General features: G+C 36.3%; 1 protein-coding gene across 1 annotated transcript in view; it reads right to left on the reverse strand.

Moving 5' to 3' along the window:
• Positions 1-2745: 2745 nt before the first annotated feature.
• The window catches only part of LOC118815844 (phospholipase B1, membrane-associated-like), a 33847-nt gene continuing 15431 nt past the window's right edge, over positions 2746-21161 (reverse strand). Inside the window, exons 16-43 of the mRNA XM_036582230.1 lie at positions 20560-20620; positions 20043-20101; positions 19748-19821; positions 19590-19633; positions 18743-18851; positions 18609-18660; positions 18168-18248; positions 17991-18056; positions 17523-17623; positions 17227-17308; positions 17004-17105; positions 16465-16560; positions 16035-16106; positions 15841-15918; positions 15351-15411; positions 15190-15248; positions 14078-14145; positions 13168-13211; positions 12314-12416; positions 11046-11097; positions 9753-9833; positions 9179-9244; positions 8141-8235; positions 7543-7624; positions 6360-6464; positions 6181-6276; positions 4974-5048; positions 2746-3463 (exon numbers count right to left, since the gene is read on the reverse strand). Coding sequence (XP_036438123.1) covers positions 3194-3463; positions 4974-5048; positions 6181-6276; positions 6360-6464; positions 7543-7624; positions 8141-8235; positions 9179-9244; positions 9753-9833; positions 11046-11097; positions 12314-12416; positions 13168-13211; positions 14078-14145; positions 15190-15248; positions 15351-15411; positions 15841-15918; positions 16035-16106; positions 16465-16560; positions 17004-17105; positions 17227-17308; positions 17523-17623; positions 17991-18056; positions 18168-18248; positions 18609-18660; positions 18743-18851; positions 19590-19633; positions 19748-19821; positions 20043-20101; positions 20560-20620 — 2334 coding nt within the window. The 3' untranslated portion in view covers positions 2746-3193. The remainder of the gene's footprint in view (positions 3464-4973; positions 5049-6180; positions 6277-6359; positions 6465-7542; positions 7625-8140; positions 8236-9178; positions 9245-9752; positions 9834-11045; positions 11098-12313; positions 12417-13167; positions 13212-14077; positions 14146-15189; positions 15249-15350; positions 15412-15840; positions 15919-16034; positions 16107-16464; positions 16561-17003; positions 17106-17226; positions 17309-17522; positions 17624-17990; positions 18057-18167; positions 18249-18608; positions 18661-18742; positions 18852-19589; positions 19634-19747; positions 19822-20042; positions 20102-20559; positions 20621-21161) is intronic.

The following is a 21161-nucleotide window of genomic DNA, read 5'->3' on the forward strand; positions in this document are numbered from 1 at the left end:
TTAAATTGCTATGTGCACCATTTTACTGAATTAGTTCAAACTGCGGCCCCACAGTAAAATAAACTACTGAAAAATGAATTATTAAGACCATATATATTAACAAGGATTTTGTTATGATCTATTTAAACCCAAAACATTAACAGAGATAATATTAAGCTACATATATGCAAAATCATAATTTATAGGGTACCTACTGTTGGGGGGTGTCTGTCCCAAACCCTAACCCCTATTTTTTCCCAATATTTTTAGTGTATGATTTTGTTTGTTTTAGTTGAGGTTAAAAGATTTACATCTATCATGATTTAAATAAATAAATAAATAAATAAATAAATAAATAAAATAACAATTTCCCACATTTTCATGTCACCACCAAAACACAAATGCTGTGTCTGAAATGGTCTTCTAATCACTATACCCTACATTTGAGAATCTGAACAGTATCATATTGTTCTTTAAGGGTTCTTTAGTAAAGAAAATGGTTCTATAGAGAACCATGACCACTCACAGAACCCTTTGCATGATTAGAGGGTTCTTTGCATTGTGAAAAGGCTCTTCAGATTGAAGTAGAATGTGCTGTATATGGTTCTATATAGCACCTTTTTAAAAAGGGTTCTACATAGCACGAAAAAGGGTTATTCTATTATTATGATGCTAAGTTTGTAACAACGGAGAACCCTTTTTGGTGCTATATAGAACCATCTACATTTAATTTTAAAAGCACTTAATGTTTAATGAGTAACACCACTAACACAACCAAATTTATCAGAAATATAAAAAGAGATTTCACTCTCTCCTTGCAGTTAGTCTTTCTTTTTTCTTTTTATACTATTAATTGTATTCAAAGACATCGACAAAATCTCTTAAAGCAAAATTTATTATCAAAATAAAATATAAAATTATAGAACAATCATTTAAAACATTTTTACAATTTAACCTTAAAAAGAAGGGACAAAATTGTTGGTTCACATTAAAATAATACTATATCATCTGAGAAGTCACTGCTGTGCCATGCTGTTTGTCATGCAGAACATGACTAAAAGTCACTAAAATTAAAAATGAAAGCAAAAATATTCATAGTTTCTTATTGCTGAATGTATAAATAGAACAGAGATCACACTGACATCATCTTTCTGTGGTTTATTCTTGTTTGAGGTCACTTATTCTGGGCCCTGAAGACTCTGTTCATGTTGGTAAATAAACGGTTGACCCTGAGAAATAATAATAATGTAAGCCTAATTATTCTAAATCTTCTCCCTGAGTTTGCCTTTTATCATACATTTTAAACATACAAGACCCTTTTATTATAAATAAAGCAAACAAACAAACAAACAAACAAAAAAGTGATCCAAGAAATTAAAACACTAAATATTTAATAAGTTACATGTTATGGCCATAAAGTTTGCCTTTAAGACTTTTGGGCTCAAGGAGAGTCCAAGCTTGTTTTGTTATGTGACAAATTGTTTTGAATGGTCACACAAAACAACAGTAAGCTAAATCAGTCTAAATCTTCTGTCCAGTCTTTGTCTTCTTTACATTTTAAATATGTACTGAGGGGCGACTTTATAAACAAAATGAAGAACAATGTAATTTACAAAGGGAAATTAAATTATATAAAATGTCATAAGTTACATATTAAGGCTGTAAAGTTGGTCTTTATGATTAGAGGCTAATCAATTAATCCCTCTAAAACTGACACGAGTTTCCCAACAAATGAACTTCAGACTTCTGAGGCCAGGAGACTCACGAGGTTCTTTTGCATAACTTGGACCGTTTCGTCCAGCTGGAGTGTGTATGTGTGTGTGTGTGTGTGTGTTTAGCTCTTTATGGGGACTTTTACAAAGCATGATTACTCAGTTTAGAAAGTTCTCTTAAGCCCAAAGTCAAGTCTGTCCAACAAACAAAGGGCTGAGGTACATTGCTACTGCACAATCCTCAATTTGGGGCTTAAAGGGGAATCTCACAGGTTTTTAAATGTTTGCGTAATTAAATATTAAGATGTAAACAGAGTCATTCAGAGTGGTTTGGTGTGAAATGCTCTGTTCTAGAGAAACTTAAGAGGCAAAATTTGTTCACAGTGGTGGTGATAGGAACCAGACGTCCACCGGTAAAAGCTCCCTTGCAGAAAGTTACTACATGAAATGGTTATGAATATGATGTCTGAGGCACTGTTTTATGATGGCCTAAAACCCATGGGTCAAACACAAGGCCCGCAAAAGTATTTTAATTTCCTTTTAATATTAGCCTGTTTTACGACAGACTGCACTACAGTCCCCAGCATGCACTGTAACATGATATGCCACCACAACAGTCTATGGGACAGCAGTTAGACCTCAGTTCTACACAATTCTACGCAGTTCCACACCAGTCATGTCACCGAACACAGTAGCTGCATTTCAGCTGCAGTTAAACCAACATAAACACTTTAACCTCAGCTTAGCAGCTCAGAAACTGAGCCAAAGTATTAATGAACTTGCAGCAAAGAAAGGATGCCAGGTGTCAAGTTCAAGCAGATAGGTAGGTTTAATGTAATTCATGTAATATTTCAAGGTCTACTACAAGTGCCTATAATTTACTGCTGAAGTTTTTGCGTATTTTGAATAAACAATGGCCAGTTGGGGTTACAGCACAACATGAATTAAAAATGAAATTAAAACAGGCAAAATAGTCCCCAAAGAAAATTTTTTTCACTGTTTTATCGTCACCAATATTCCATATAAAGCTCAGAAGACACGTGTAGGTTCACTGGTGGTTTTGGATAGTAAATAAAATGTCTATATTTGCGTTGCAGACATCATGAGTGGGTAACACCTCTGCCCTTCATGCTGCATTATACCAATAAGAGTCCCTGAGCAAGACTTCTAACAATACTACCTTCTCCTGCTTCTGTAAAAAATGATCCAATTGTGAGTTGCTCTGATTAAGAACGTCTTCCAAATGTTGAAAATGTAAAGAAATCTGAGCTAGTAAGTTTGTCTATGATGAACCATTTCACACCAAACCACTCTGAATGACTTTGTTTACATCTCAACCACTGAATTATGCAGACATTTTGAAACTTGCTGTGAAAGTCATATAATTCCACCATTCAGGACCTCTTGACTGATGTCGTCTGTGCTGATTTGAACTTTTCCTTGACAGTCTAATGTCTAACGGCTAATGCTAATGACTGATTCATGCTGAAGGCTAATCCATTCTAAAGGCTAGTTCCTTTCAGCTCTGTTTCTCTCTCTTTGGTCTCCTTTGCAGTTTTCATCTTCTTCATCCGCCTCCACAGGAAAAGCCATGTGATTCCCCAGCCGAGAAGTAAACCAATGACCCCAAACACCGCAGGCACCCAGATGGGCACTGTGGAGGGGCACGGGGTGGGCTGGGTTGGCTGGGTTGTCTGAGGGGTGATATTTGGGCTTGGTGTGGTACTGTAGTTAGGAATACTGTTCATTTTGGTGTAAATGAAGGGCTGAGCCTGAAAAACAGAAATCATAAACAGTAATAACTAATTATATATATATATATATATATATATATATATATATATATATGTTACATAATAAAGAGCCCATGTCCTACATTTTTCCAACCTCTCTTTATCCCTTAGAATTAAACAGCCTGTTTGTTATTGTGCTTCAAAGACTGATACACGTAAATGAGCTCTGTTCTGATTGGCTACCCTCTTTCAAAAAGCAGTCTAGGTGGATGTGGCTACCGATTTGCACTGCGCATGTGCACCACTGTCATACATGCATACATGCATACACTGCATTACATTTCACGACGCTGATCTACAGCACATTCTCCTTCAATCTGAAGAACACTTTCATGATGCAAAGAAGCCTTTAATCATGCAAAGTGTTCGTTGAGTGTTCATGGTTCTATATAGAAACATTTTCCTTACTAAAGAACCCTTGAAGAACCATCTTTTTTAAAGATGTAGGTCATGAAGGTTTGGCTTTTACACCCAAATAGTGCACTAAATGTTAGAGAAGATGTTGTGCAGCTTTGACTGAATATAAATGGTATTTATAACTTGGTAACACTTCACTGTAGGGTACGGTCATAAGGCTTTATGACACCTACATGAGCTTGTAGTGACTGACATAAATCTACATAAATGTTTATAAATGCTTACTCTAATAGGTGTAATTTGCTAGAAAGGTTACATTTGCCAACTTCGATCAAACTTAGCTAAAGTAGCCATTATGACAGATGACGCCTGATGGAATAAGCATTTATAAACAATTATGTAGGGTTATATCAGTTGTCATGACAAGCTTATGTAGGTGTCATGTAGCTTTATGAACAGAACCCTACAGTAAAGTTTTACCTAAATGTCTGTGTGAATAACACTGTTTATGTGTAGAAGCTGTTATATAATGACCCACGTAGTGTGTGCTACATAGGGAGTAGGGAGCCATTTGGGATTGAGGCAGTATTTTGCCCAGCTTTGTTGTAGTGCCCATACAAGCTGAGAATGATGTCTTACACAAAGCAAAACCTCTCAGGCCAGGAGGCGCCCAAATGATATGCACTGGATTTTGTGACATCACAAAAAAATGAAATCAAAATGGGCTGTTTCTGCAGCTTAAATTCCATTCATGAACTGTATAGAGTGGGAAGTGACTCTTTTAAGAAAAGTGAAAGAAAATGTACTTTTCCTTGATATGGGCTCTTCACTGGTGCAAAGCTGGCCTTTATGACGTTTGCTGCTGAGGACAGTGCAAGGTTGTTTTTGAGTAACTTTTGAGTAACTGCTGTTTTGTTTTTTCAGTAAAATAACAGTAAGTCTAAATTTTACATTACATTACATTACATTACATTTTAAATATGTATTGATGAGCAAATTGTTCATCTTCCATCACCTCACTTCCTCCTCCATGTCCTTCTTCCTCCTCTAGTGTCCCTGAGCTGCACAGCACTGCTGCCTTACTGAGGCTATTTCTGTTTCTGGGTGTAACAGAAAGCTGGGTCACACTCACCTCTGAAGGGCACTGAATCTTTGTGCGGTCGTGTGTGAAGTTGTTAAAAATCTGCTTCTTCCCTACCGGCTCCAGCTGCAGGAACAGAAAAAAAACACACACAATAATACATATTACTGTGATTATACCACAGATTCATTGTTAATGTTTATTATTAGCTTTTGAGACAATAAAGACACGAAAACTCATTAACAAGAATGTTTGTTTACATTCTGCTACAGACAATAATCTCATTAAGCACTGTATATGCTGGCATCACTGCTAGGCAACACCGTTTAATCAGCACGGTTCAGTCAGTGATCAGTTTCTGTAGGTCTGCTGATGATGCAGTAACATCAAAATTGTTCCTTTGCTGCAACAGCTGGCAGCCATTGCTAAGTTACAGGCAGCAGCTGAATTGTAAACCAATTTTAAAGGAGATGGTGGGTTCAAATGACCACGATTGGTGGACAGTTATAGTCCAGTGGGCTGGTTAAATAAGATATCTTAAGTGGCACATTTCCTACAGCACACGATTAAGTTCTGAAGAAGTTAGGACAGTAGTTAAAATGCAAATAAAACAAAAAGCAGTGATTTGTACATTGACTGTACAAAGACAGGATATTTAATGTTTTATCTTCTCAACTTCATTGTTTTTGTAAATATACACTCATTTTGAAATTGATGAGTCCTTTAGGAGCAAGGATGGGTTGAGGTTCACCACTTTGTCAAAATATGCATCAAAAGTTTAACCCCTTGGCTGGGTTTAACCACACACTTCTATAATCTAAGAATATCTAGGGCAGTTTGCATTGAAATCCATGTAGTTACTGAAAAATAAGTCTTAGTATGTATCTGCGTAGTGACGAATCATGCTTCTCTATCTGTCAGTCTGATGGATGTGTCTGGATTTGATGAACGTTACCTGCCTGACTGCATTGTGCCAACTGTAAAGTTTGGTGGAGGGATAATGCTATGGGGTTGTTTTTCAGTGGAACTCCTTAGTTCCACTGAAGGGAAACCTTAATACTTCAGCAAACCAAGACATTTTGGACAATTGTATGCTATATATATATATATATATATATATATATATATATAATATATATACAATATACAGTTAATTAGTTTAAACATTAAATTTCTTCTCTTTGCAGTATTTGTAATTGGCTACACCTCAAAAAGGATTTACAAATCACTACTTTCTGTTTTTTGTTGCTGCTCTTACCATGTTATTCCAGAGAGCAATGGCCATCTCAGCGTGAGCCTGCTCACTCAAATGTAAGCAGTCTACTGTAAAATAACTCAGATCAGGGTTTCCATCCTAGAATACATAACAGATGTGTCACTGTTAGCATTTGTAACATTTCAGAACAATATCAGACCACCAGTTATGACTGCACTCACTTTAGATAGAGGAATGATTGTGTTTTGAAGATAAGGCTGAAGGACAACAGCGAAATCTTCATGGCCATCATATCGACCCCCAGATATCAGCTGCTCTGTTACAGTCTGATAGGCAGGGGAGAGAGAGAGAGAGAGAGAGAGAGAGAGAGAGAGAGAGAGAGAGAGAGAGATTATACACGCTTTAATCAGAATCAGAATATTTTATTGTCCATTAAATTAAATAAAATTTGCATTAGTATATAAAACACTACACAACAAAACATAATATTTGCAAATAAGGTAAACAAGTCAATAAAGCCATTAAAGCCTTTTGTAACTCAGTGTAATGCAAAGAAACATGCATTTCCACCGTCAGAGGTGTTCACTGTAATGATTTCTGCTACAAACTACAATGTGAGCTGTGTCCTGTGGGCAGCATCCTGTGACCACTGATGAAGCACTAGAGGATGACCAACACAAACAGTGCAGCAGCAGATGAGCCACTGTCTCTGACTTTACATCTACAAGGTGGACCAACAAGGTAGGAGTGTCTAATAGAGTGGACAGTGAGTGGACAGTGAGTGTTTAAAAAAGTTAAAAAAGTGTTTGTCTGATCATCATATCAGTGCAACACACACTAACACACCACCACCACATCAGTGTTACTGTAGTGCTGAGAATAATCCACCATCCAAATAATACCTGCTCTGTGGGGGTCCTGTGGGGGTCCTGACCACTGAAGAACAGGGTAACAAAGTATGCAGAGAAACAGATAAATTACAGTCTGTAACTGTAGAACTACAAAGTGCTCCTATATGGTCAGTGGAGCTGAGAAAATGAGCTGCTTTGAGCGGCTATATGTATGAAAAATGCTCAGTTAATATTATTAAGTAAAACTATTAAATTATAATATATTAATAAATAAATTATAATATAATAAATCAACTTTAAATGTGCCATAACCTTTGCACAGGCCACATTTAATGTTTAAATTTTCAGTAAGTGTGCTCTAAAATGTGCAGATGTGATTTTCGCTTAAAAAAAATTAGCAATACATAGGATTTGACCAAGGGCGCCCAAACTTCTGCATATGACTGTGATTGTGCTGGTGCAAAATATGTGATATATGAAATATATTTTATTTTCATCAGATAAATATTGAGCTCCTTAGTGCTGAGAGCTGCTGTAATTGTGCTGTAACTACCTGATAGTGCAGATTAATCAGCTTTATCTCGGTCAGCTCTACTGAGTTGTCATCTGGGAGCATGAAGCACGGACACTTCTCACTGAGGAGAAAAACCACAAAGACAGGAGTTACACTTCAGTTAAGACCCCTGAGACTCTGACCAAGGCCAGATCTACTGTATAAGACCACTGTTAGTACCCAGACCAAGACTTGCTTTACCCTTTAGGGTATTTGGGAGGTGTCTGTCCCCAAACCCTAACCCCTACATTTACGCTTCTGAAAATAACACATAGATTTTTTAAAATTCTTTTAAAGTGAAGTTGAAAGATTTACCAAGAATTTTTACATAAAAAAATTAAAACTTTACTCAAAAAACGCTTTTTCATGTCATTACCGAAACAAAAAGAGCTTTAGTCTGTAGGCGGAGCCTTATTTTAGCCCCTGTTATATAATGTTTTAAATGGCAAAACCACACTTAGTGCCTAGACAACCCGTTTTAACTGCCTGTAGTGCTATCTTTCAGTTCAATCCACGTGCTTGAAGCCCTCCAGAACAGGAACGCTTCAGGAGAAATTGGTTTAAAAATGATCTGAAAATGTGATGGACAGGCAGAAACCTGGGGATGAACATGCAGGGTAAAGAGTTTTTCTGGATCCTCCTCAACCCGTCCATCTCTGGAACTGCCACAACGTTCACCAACACTCGAGGAACCTGAATTCAACAGCAAAGAAACCAGTGGCAGTTAGCTACACACAAAGATGTTTTTTTAGTAAAAACAATGGCTCTATTTAGAACCATGAGTTATACAGACATAGAATGGTTCTGTATGGTTCTGTATAGAACCATTTTTTTCACTTAAATGGTTCTTTGCATGATGAAATGGTGCTTGTATATGATTCAATAACAAACTTTTTAAAAAATGGTTCTGTGGGGACACTTAACGTTTGAGGTCGTAGAGCTTTTAATTCTCCTTTGTAGGCTGCCACCTACACTTGAGCTCTGCTCTTAGCTAATTCTGCGTAGTGTGGGCTTTTCCTTTTTTTTCTTGTTTTATTGAATAAAAGAACAAAACTCTTTGAATTTTCGTATAAGATTATACTTTTCCAATCTGATATTTAAAGTAGGACATACCATGTTGCGGACATTTTAAGCTTTGAATAAAACCAGATTATATTTTGCGTCCTTTGGTCTAGATAAATGTGACATTTTCTTCTTTTGAAAAGGTATATTTGTGTATTGTTAACAAAATAAATTTGATATTTACAGAGGTTCTCTCTTCTTTTTATTTTTTTATAAAGAATCTGTGACATGAAATTATTTTAGAGAGTATTGCTTTATACTCTTTTGGTCACGGTTCTATAACCAAAAAGAGTTCTCCTATTGTTATGATGTCAAGCTTGTAACAATAGCGGAACTCTTTTTGGTACTATACAGAACCAGCACATTCTCCAACAATCTGAAGAGCCATTTCACCATGCATAAAAGTATAAGATGCATTTAACCATAAAATGGTTCAATATAGAACCCATGGTTCTATATCAAAATAATGGTTCTAAATAGCACCATTTACTTTACTAAAGATCCCTTGAAGAATCTTTTTAAGAATGTAGAGAATCCTGAAGTGAATGATAAAGGTACTAGCTCCTTTGCTGACCTCTCTGTAGAGCAGATCCAGCCCCTCCATGAGGTGATGACTGTAGTTTTGAGGTGACAGATTGTTCTGCAGAAAAAAACATAAAAAACGTAACAGTGTTAGTACAATTTACTCAATATACTTAAGGGTATAAAACAATAAACATATAGCTGTTGTTGAAACAAAACCTCATATCTCCAAAATGATAACTTTACAGGAGAAGGAAAAAACATACTTTACTTTTAACGTAAGTCAATGGAACCAGACTTTTGTCTAAGTCATTTTAGGCTGTTTTTTTTGGTCCATTCATCATGAAATTGACAGACAATGCAAAAGGCAACAGGCATTTTCAAATGATGTCAATAACTGATAAATGGAGATATAAGGTTTTTGTTCGGACAGCAGTGATTTGTTCATACTCAGTTCAGGGAATTATTTATGGTCAAATGATTTGAGTTATTTAACCTAAACTATTTAAGGCAATCGATTTCCCTTGAACTATTTGAGTTGGCTTAACTCATCAGGTTTTACAGTGTACCTATCAACATTAGACAGTGTTACAGTAAGGAATATGCTAATGGTCAGAAAATAGTACCTGGTCCAGGCAGTAGTGGCACAAATCATTTCCCCCAATAAACAGCGTGATCAGCTTCCAGTCCAACTCATAATTCACATCCTGCAGGAGAATTGGGTCATTATGAGAAGCACATATTTCAGTTTATTATTAATTACAATACACATAAAAGTTTGGAATCACTGTTTTTAATAATCATATTTCTGCTATCAGTTTGATAGCAGAGTGATTCTAACATGCTTATATGCTAGCAACTTCAGATTTCATATAAATAGTAAAACAGAAAGCTATCTAACAAAAAAAAGTAGAAATGTGTCAATGATCCAGAATGATGAAGACAGTTGTAGAAGAGTCTAAACTGACTGAGAAAGCTGTAGAACATCAAGAATTCAGTTCTAATAACATTACCGTCATATGAAGTTCTAATATAATTAACATGCAGCATACATTTACTTTAAATTCTTGAAATATTGATTAAAATATCAAAAATACTTTTTCTAGTTTATAAGATTTGAATCTATAAATTTAAAGGTTTACCCGCCCCTGATCAAACTCCATATTGTTGTGAAAATAAGTCAACACATTCTCTACAGAGAACACACTTCTATACATTTTAACACACAATTACTGTTCATTTACTGAATTTAACATATTAGTCTGTGCAAAAGTTGTATACCTATATACCTATTTTAATAAAAAGTAATAATAAATCAGTGGCTATTAACTTTAACGTCATTCATTTGTGATGGAGTTGATGTCCAGCCGAAAAAAAAATAAATCACCCAAAGATCAGCGCTTTGGATATGGTTTAAACAGTTAAACAGACTTAAGGAACCCTGACAGAGTCTCTCTGATCTATCAGCACTGAAACTGTACACTCTTAAAAAAGATGGTTCTTAAAAGGGGTCATTAGTAAAGAAAACACTCAAAGAACGCTTTGCTTGATTAAAGGGTTCTTCACATCATGAAAGCATTCTTCTGATTGATGGAGAATGTGTTATATAGAACCATATAGAACCTTTTTTGAAAATGGTTCTATATAGCACCAAAAAGGGTTCTTCTATTGATACAAGCTTGATATTGTACCAATAACAGAACCCTTTTTGGTGCTATATAGAACCATATACAACACATTCTCCATCACTGTGAAGAACACTTTCATGGTGCAAAGAACCATTTAATCATGCAAAGGGTCCTTTGGGTGTTCATGGTTCTATATAGAACCATTTTCTTTAAAAAAGAACCCTTAACATCTTAAACATCTTCTTTAAGAGTGCACACACAAAAACAGACAGTGACTGAAAGCACTCTTACCTGACTGGACTTCAGGGCCTCAATTAGTGCGCTGACCTGAGCTGGGAGGTCACTGATGGATGGAGATGAGGGGCTGGTCAGTACAGTATTCTGATTTACAGTAACAGACAGACATTGGTTTTAAACTAATCAGACACCAGCCAGACAAAACAGCTCAGATCCGATCATGATTCTCCTGATCTGCTGTTTTATTTACTGCTGATGCTCTAAAATTAAACCCAAACACAGACTCAGACAGTCCTGAGGAGCTGCACACTGCACACTCCCTCTGATCTCTTCACTCTGATAGCTGATTCGGCTCCTGAGGGGATTTGGTTCTGGGTTGATCATCAGAGACACTTGAGCAGAACAACACAAACCTGAGCAGAGCACGAGCTAAACAACATGCTACGCTGCAAAAGTTTTTAGAATTTAACTTACTAGAGAAAATAAAAAAACATCAAACGTGGCCTGTTTTTTGGAAATAAGTGAACATATTCTCTGCAGAGAACATACTTAAATGTGAAATAAATTTTTCTGCAAATTTTATCATATTGGAAAAAAAATATTTTTAACTTAGCAAATAAGCAGTAATCATGCATTAAAGTGTGCAGAAGTGTGTTCTCTGTAGAGGATGTGTTCACTTACTGTCACTTTTTTTTTTTATCAGGGGTGCCCAAACTTTCGCATTCAACTGTATATCTGAGCGTTGCAAAGTTTGACGTTAAGTCAGAGACTGTCTATGTGGACATAAAATGTCCGTAATCTTAATAAAATTATAAATGAAAACATTTTTCATTTAACTTTTTCACTTGTTATAAAGAATTTAATACACTATGGTAATGATGAATTTTAAATGTATTTTTTCTTAAAAACGTTTTGTTGATTTTTCAAAGTTAACATACAATCAACAATTTCTACACTCTCAGACAAAAGGTACTGAACTCTCACTGGGGGAGTGTCCCTCTTGTCACTGGGGTGGTCTAATCAAGGGTACATCTCCACTACCTTTAGTCAGGGAACATAAAGTCCAAAAACAAATCACTGCTGCCTTAATAAATATAAGCATGATAAAATAAGATTAGGTTCAAACGAGCCTTTCAAGATTGATATCTTGGCCGCAGTTAAGGCTGCCATCATAACCTTTCTTTGTTGTACACTAAGCATCAAATCATGACCTTTGAATTCATGTACTTAAGTTCAAACAGCACACTTCACGGAATGACTCACAAATAAAATGTAAAATTATTATTATTATTATTATTATTATTATGAAGACAGGTACTCACGAGGTTTTGGCTCCAGACACGGCCATGTTAAAGCCTTTCTTCGCGAATAAGCCCTGTCCTGTAGAGAAGCCCTGAACAGATGGGTTAAACTTCCTCAGGATGTCTGAAATACAAATATAAATAAATTGATTGATTGATAAATAAATTAATAAATAACAACTGATCAAAATTTGAGTCAGCTCAGAAACAACACTTCCATCTCACCTGAGCAAAACATCTAACATTATGCACTGAAAATTGATCTCAAGTAGACCTAAAGTCAAAGATCCTTGAATTTTATTAGACCCCCATATTTTTATGTTCTTCTACCCTTTTTTATCTTCTTATCATATAGTTTTTTATTGCATATTTGATTTCAGTGGAAACGGGCAGTCGTATGAGCATTTCACTGTTATGTTATACTGTGTGTGGCTGTGTGTGACCAGTAAAGCTTGATTTAAACTGTTTTTATTAATAATAATACTGTTATTGGATAAGTATGTACAGTCGTATATAAAAGTTTGGACACATTTTGTTGATTTTCTGAGTGAAAATAAATAACACATCCTCTACTGAGAACACACTCAAAAATGGCAATTTTTACAACCTTTAGTGCACAATATATTTGCTGAGTTTAACACAATGGAACAAAAAATACAAAATGTGCCATAACATTTTTTCACAGGCCACATTTAGTGTTTAAATTCATTAAATTAACAATAAAATGTACATAAGTGTGTTCTCTATATAAGATGTGTTAACTTGTTTTGGCCAGGGTGCCCAAACTTTTGCATACGACTGTATGTATCTGTGACAGAGAGAGAGAGAGAGAGAGAGAGAGAGAGAGAGAGAGAGAGAGTTGGAGTTAAACTCACTGGGCAGTGTTGTTGTCGTCTCTAAGGCTGTATCACCCCCAATACTGCAAACACACACAGAACACACACTTAATATATCCATTACAGAAGTGTCAAATCACTGGTCATATTAATAACCGTTCAATAATAACATATGCAGTGTATAAGATGTTATAAACTAGTCACTAAAACAAACCAATGTTTATTGACAATTCAAGGTATTTTGATAAAAACACAGTTGTAACATGGTGAAAAATGCTTTCTTGTTATGAATTTCATATGAATAGCTGTTTGGTCAGTGTAACTTGGCCATTGCTTTTCAAATATGTGGCATTCTGAATATTCAGTTTATTAATTGAATTTATTCATTCTAAGTTCAGTCTTTATGGAATCATCTACAGCTCTGATCATCATCAGAAATGTCTTCATTTTTACAGCTTCCTACAAAAACCTACGCTGTGAGACAAAGCTGCTAAGCTGTTGCTGGGCTGCTCCCTGCAAAGATAATATAATATTTCTTCTGTACCTGTATCTTTATCTGCTGCTGCTGCTCTATATTTGGCGCTACATTATGTGCAGGTGCATGATCAGCCACACAGTGGCGCCTTCAAGTTAGGGAACATTGCTTTGCAGTTATATTTTTAAGCTGTATTGACTTCACACGCTGTGTCTGACTCCAGGCTTTTTGTTGCATTGTTCTGTTTTAAAACATTAGGTTTTGAACAGGTACACATATGTAACTTTTTAGAACCTAATGTTATGTACTGTTATGTACTGTTTGCTTACTTTGGTTCATTGGTGTATAAACCCTTCATTTAAAATATAAAATATTTTAGTAAATTTAGTTAAGGAAGCAGACTGTCAAAGGAATATATAAATATGTACTGATCGGTGTGTATAGTTTAGTTAGTGTTGACCGTGTGAGTTTCACCTCCAGGAAACTCCCTTGTATTCTGTGTTGAGCAGGAAGTAGCTTTGTGACTTTGCTCCAAGCCCTGTCTGAAAGAGACACACAATAAAACAGCCTGATTACATCTTCTATTTATGCTGTATATTGCTGCTGAAATTTTGAAATCCTAATTTTGAACAGAAGTTAATGAAACAAATGTCAAAAGGTTTAAAAAATGACAACATATAGAATTATATGATATAAAGGCAGTTAATTATGAACTGATTTAGATTTAGTTTCATGTGAATCTGATAGCATCTTAAACATCATCGCAGTAATTTTCTCCTCATATAAACCTCATGGTTGATCATGAGTTAAGAGATTGCAAAACAAAACCACTGATGTCCAGTGAGTGTTAAATTAGCCATATATTAGATCACATTTGTCCATCTGCCTACACTACACAATTTTAGTACTGATAGGAATGGATTATGATGAACACAGTGCCCAACCTCATTGTTTATATGCTATTAAAGACCATTCATGCTTTACTATTTGATATAAAACAGACTATATATATATATATCACACAATACTGCAGAGAGTTCTGTTCACATTATACACCCACTGGCCACCTTATCAGACTGTAAAATGTTGTTTTAACTTAAAAAGTTATTGTTTGGGCTGCCTTAAAATTTTGAGTTAATTGAATTTTGAATAGTACATAAACAGAACAATAATCTGTGTTTTATGCTCAGCAAATTGAACTATTTGAAGTTCAAATAACTCAAAAATTTAAGTCAGGCCCAATATTACCTTTTTTTTTACAGTGCAGAAATCCCTCTCTTGTAGCCCCATTTTTCTAGAGACAGTAGCTCATCTGCTGATGTATACAGGTTGTTTTGTTCATCCTTTAGACCTTCATCAATGGTCAGTTTCTGACCTCAGAGGATTTTCTTTGGTGGCAGACCACTCTTAATATGTCTGATACATTTGTACCAGCACCACGCACAAGACAAGGTAAGTGTTTTCAACAAAGTGGCCAGTGAGTGGAATTACAAGGTGGGTGTTTCTAATAAAGTGGCCAATGAGTGGAAGCACAAGGTAGGTGTCTCTAATAAAGTGGCCAGTTGGTAAACAGTGACTGGACTTACAGTTATAGAGTCCCCGAGTGCTGCAACCACAGAGATGTCAGCCGGCCGCAGTCTGTGAACTGTAAATAAAAACAAAATCATCAGATTCGGAGTATTCAGGTGATGAGTAAAGCAATCCTCTTCATTTAACAAGCAAATAACTCTCTTTTTCATCGTCTCACCTGAAGTGGGCACACTGTTGGACGGTGCAGTGTCCATGCAGGAGAAATCACTTCCCCAATCCTGAGAAAAGCAATTAATCCCACTTCATCAGTTCTAAGTCAGTGTTAATTTCCTTTTTATTCTGACATTTCAGATACAGCTATACTGTAACTTCCAAAAGTAGAAATAAAATCTTTACAAAATATCATTGTAAATAAATTTACTGCATATAATCATTTAATAACATTTAATACCTTTTGGTGTCTAGTATACTTAAATCTATGGTTTTATGGTTCAGTTACTCTTGCCTTGTTTGTCAAATGCTGACATTCTTTATACAGTAGTTTTTAATAAGTTATTACAGAATTGAACAGCTTTGACCTTGGCTCAGCAAATATGACTCATATTGCAGATTTTGTTATACTAGTCTGTCGTTGGAGGGTTTAATCATGAAGGCTTTGCCTTCGTCATTTGGCCCTGATGTCCTTAAACGAGTGCTGTTTTACTTACTGAAATGGGTGGTGGTGTCGGGGCTGGGCCTTTATATGTGTAATTACTGTTCTCATAGGTCTGAATGAAGGGAGAGTTCTGGAAAAGGACAAAATAAAGATGACATGGGATTAAATTGGCTATATAAATGAATTCTGTAAAGTAGCAGTGTAGTTCAGGCAGTAATAGGAGACAGATGGTGAGAAAGGCGGTACCTCTGATGGACATTTGACTGAGAGTCCTGCAGTGAAATCCTGAGAGTTAGTTTTATTACCCAGCGGCTCCAGCTGAGAGTGAGAGAGAGAGAGAGAGAGAGAGACAAAGAGAGTGATGAAGAGAGTGAGAGAGAAGCTCTGTTCCAAATAGCACACTTGCAGTCCTCCTTTGCTCGTCCATGCGAGTACTGTGAGGCCAACAGGTCACAGTTGCGTGATTCTGCATTTAATAACACACTGAAAGTTACACTTTCAGAAATAGAGTGTGTATTGCATGTTGCCTCTTTGTTTTACGAAAGCAATTTCCTTTTTTAGTTTTGAAACACTCCGCAGTTTCAACAGTTGTGTTCAAGTAGTTAAGAAAAGCTGTAGTAACGAAAAGCTGTAAAAGACGGTGTGCAGTCAGGTTCAGACATGTGAAGTAACTCACCATGTTGTTCCAGAGACCTCGAGCCATCAGAGTGTGAGCTTTCTGACTGAGGTGGAAACAATCTGGAGAGAAAAACGAGCGGTCAGGACGACCATCCTGCAGGAAAGAGAGAGAGGGAGGGGGAGAGAGAGAAAGAGTCTTATTATCTTAAGGCTTATTATGTTTCTAATAAAGTGGCCAGTGAGCAGAAGCACAAGGTATTTCTAATGAAGTGGCCAGTGAGTGGAAGCACAAGGTGTTTCTAATAAAGTGGCCAGTGAGCAGAAGCACAAGGTGTTTCTAATAAAGTGGCCAGTGAGTGGAAGTACAAGGTGAGTCTTAATATACTAAGGCTTATTATCAGTATCTACTACAAACTTTTGAGTATCTACTACAAATAATTCAGTATCTGTAATAATAATATCTACTATGAATTATTCAGTACCCATTACGAATTATTCAGCACATACTATGAATTATTAAATATCCATAAGAATTATTCAATATCCATTATTAATTATTTGGCATCTATTATGAATTATTCAGTAAGTGTGTCTAACCGTGTATGGCAGTGTTAAATCCCTCAGTAAAGGCTGCAGCACTACGGTGAAGTTAGAGTGTGTATCATAGCGGCCCGACTCCACCAGGTCCACAAGCCCCCTCTGAAACATGAGAGACAGAGATACAATATACAATTCATATATACATACACACAATACATACATACAAGAGAGTTACAATATCACACAAATAACATGTGTGAGCTCCTGTGTGTCTGTGTACCTGATAAGCTCTGTTCAGATCATCCAGATCCTGCAGCGCTTTCGATCCGTCTTTTGGTAAAATACCGCAGGGACAGAGGATCCTGTGAGGACAAACAGGGATCTTACTCACTTATTTTATTTTTAGACAAACAGTGTTTTGTTTTCTTCTTTTCAACTATAAAGCTACTTTCACAAAGTCAAATTGGTGACATTCACTGAAAAATACCAGATATCGGCATCAACCCACAATTCCCACACAGGCACATCTGAATAATCAATAAAGACAACACAAAACCCAGTGACACGCAGACTCACCGCACCAGCCATGTGGGGCAGTTCAGAGAGGAGTCCTGGTGCATTCCTCTCAGCGGGATGATGTGAATCGGCTCCACTAGATTAACTACAGCCCGAGGAACCTGATACAGAAACACACACAGAGAGTCTTAGGAACAAGAGAGACAGACAGACAGACAGATAGATAGACTGATAGATAGATAGATAGATAGATAGATAGATAGATAGATAGACGGACAGACAGACAGACAGACAGACACACAGATGGATAGACAAAAAGATAGGAGTTAATTAATTAGTTAACTGAATTAAATTAATTGACTAACACTAATTTTGGACCATTTCTACTGGAATACTTCATGAAATGTTCACATAATAGCTGGCATTTTCAAATACTGTAAAAATTATGAATAAAGTAAAAAATAGATGCCAGATTATGCTTCATATATCAAAAAACAGACAGTTATGGAGATTATAAATGTCTCTGACCTCACTGTGCAGGTAGTCCAGCGCCTCTTGGACGTGCTTCACAAAGTTCTCAGTGGAGTAATAGAGCTGTGAAACAGAGAGAAATAACAATCTAAACCTCTTACAAACTCTCACACTGAATCCACTACAGCTACTACTGCATTCTCCTAATCCACTGCTGTGACAGTGAACACCTACAGAGTTCTCGCAGGAGTTACAGATATCATTCCCTCCGATGAACAGAGTGATCACCTTCCAGTCAGAGTGGAAGTCAATGCGCTGTACACACAAAAACAACAAAACAATAAAAACTTTAAGGATGAAATAAACCTTGGTAATTATCATAGAACCTAAACAAGCTATTATTATTACAAGCCAGCTGTGTCTAAAGGGGAATTCCACCATTTTTTCAAAATTTCTAGAGAAAACCTTCATTCATTTATTCAAATATATTTTATTTATTTCTATTTATGTGTATAATGTTGATAATGGTAAAATAGTGGTAAATCTGAAAAAAAAAGTTCGTGAACAATTCTGACTCCGTATAAATGACATAAACATTTAATTATGCAGAAATGTGGAAACATTGGTGAAATTCCTCTTTAAGGTGGACTGAGGAAGAGAGTCAGTTTCTCTTACAGAATCGTTCTTCATCCTGCTCACCAAGGCCTGAGCTTGCTTCAGCATGTCACTAACAACAAGAAACAGTTCACCTTCACTTTTCATTCCACATTAAAATATCATTAGAGAAAGGAAACAGCAAAGACGCTCACACGCTGGTGGCTCCTGCTACAGCCTGGTTGAGGAAAGCCTGTGATGTTCCCTCTTTACCCTTATCCACAGAGAAGCCGGTCAGCGCAGGGTTGAATTCTCGCAGGATATCTGGACATCATCACAGAGGAGAAACAGAGAAAAGTAAAAAAAAATCAGTTACTGGGAATGTAGGTGTTTCTAATAAAGTGGCCAGTGAGTACAAGTACATGGTAGGTGTTTCTAATAAAGTGGCCAGCTAGTGGAAGTACATGGTAGGTGTTTCTAATAAAGTGGCTACTGAACAGAAGTCCAAGGTGTTTTTAATAAAATGGCCAGTGAGTGAAAGTACAGGATGTTTTTTAAAAAAAAGTGGCCAGTGAGGGAAAGTACAAGGTGTTTCTAATAAAGTGGCCAGTGACTGGACGTACAAGGTGTTTCAAACAAAGTGGCCAGTTAGTTGAAGTACAAGGTGTTTCTAATAAAATGGCCAGTGAGTGAAAGTACAGGATGTTTCTAAAAAAAGTGGCCAATGAGGGGAAGTACAAAATGTTTCTAATAAAGTGGCCAGTAAGTGGAAGTACAGGGTGTTTCTAATAATGTTTCAAGCAAATGGAAGTGCAAGGTGTTTCTGTTAAAGTGGCCAGTAAGTAAAAGTATGAGGCACCAAACATGTCTTTGCTTTGATGCACTATATTTAGGGTAAGGTGGGGTAAATTCTGTAAATGTGATGTTTTCCTGATTTTTTTCTTTAAAATGGACTTTTATGGATATGCTGTCCATTTGTGGATATACTGTGTGAGAGGTCATTCAGCTTAATGACATTTCTCTATGACTAAAGTTACAGTCAGAATAAGAGTGATGACCCACTGGGCAGTGTGGTGACTGTAGAGAGGTTCTGGTCTCCTCCAACACTGTAAACCCACAAGAGAAAAGAATGTTGAAGGGTGTTAAAGGCAGAGAGCTGTTACTGTATGACTGTAGGCCATCATATAAATAACTAGACACTGTTATACTTGGTAACTCACCTCCAGGACAGGCCTCTATACTGTGTCATGACGTCCAGCAGGTTGTACGGTGATGACCCAACACCATTCCCTGCCTGCACACACAGGATTAGGACATACACTGCCTGTCAGAAACCTTGCAGAAATTACTGAACAACTCATTTAACATGTGATTCTAAACTTTTTTTACGCTAGTGTTATTGATATATTGGTCGTGCTAATGGATCTACTAGATTCATGTCCTGTTACCCATGTGAGCAGTTTTAGCCACATTTATTTAGCTTTTAATATAAACGTGTAAAGCTGCTGTACTGACCGTTAGAGAATCTCCGAGAGCTGCCACCACTTGGATATCAGCAGGCCTCAGAGCGTGGACTACAGGAACCAGAGAAACTTACCATTACTATGGTTAATGCTCTAATTTGGACAAAAGTACAGACAAAATTCAGGCCTCCATCTGGCTGCTGCTACTGTTTTTGCACAATTTAGTCCATGTTTATAGATAACAGTGAGTCATACAGTGCCAGAAAGCACATAATCAAGTCCATTAGAGATACTGAACAACTCCACAGGCTTTGAGACGAGTGGGTGATGATTCAGGTGTGCAGTTAGCACCAAGCTCATTTGTGCTGATCTATTACTTGTTAGTGACTTTAGCCTATGAGCTCAGCTCCAGTACAACACTAAAGATCTTTAGACACCAAACCTGTCTTAGCAGAACAACCATATTTTAAATACGGGGGGATTATATGATTGACTGTGGTCAGTGTAGAACTATGACAGTAATAGCGACTATGGTGTAGAAATGCAGATGTGGATGCAGCTGTTTGTACCTGATGTTGGTGGAGTGTTGGAGGGATTCAGGTTTTTACAAGGCAGTTCAGTCCCCATAACCTACAAACAAACAACATCTATAAAACCTTATTTAAATAACGTTTAATTTAACTTTTAACAGCATACAGAATCAGCCACCAGCAGCAGTCAATCATTAGGATTTCTAAAATAGAGACATGTTCATCAACATTTCGCATTTAAATGAGGTGGATCCTAATGATTGACCTGGTCTGTTCCCACCAGGTAGTGTAGAAAAAAATCACCTATGTTTTTGCCATAATAATAATAATAATAATAATGATAATAATAATAATAATAATAATAATAATGTTATTTACCCAAAATAGAGTAGAATAGAATTTAACTTAATGTCTCAAAATATTGCCTTTATTTTTGGAAATAATTATTTTCTTGAGATTTTGAGATAACAACATAAAGAGTTTGTCAAATTTTAACAAAAAAGAACGAAATTATTATGAGATACTAAGTGATTATTCTGACATACTGAGTCAATATTTAGAGATAATACACATTTATTTCAACATAGTAAGTCAGTATTACAAGATACTGCAGAATTATTTAAACATGAGTTATTATTTTG

This window comes from Colossoma macropomum, unplaced genomic scaffold (assembly GCF_904425465.1).
Source record: "Colossoma macropomum unplaced genomic scaffold, Colossoma_macropomum, whole genome shotgun sequence".
In the NCBI taxonomy this organism is placed as follows: domain Eukaryota; kingdom Metazoa; phylum Chordata; class Actinopteri; order Characiformes; family Serrasalmidae; genus Colossoma; species Colossoma macropomum.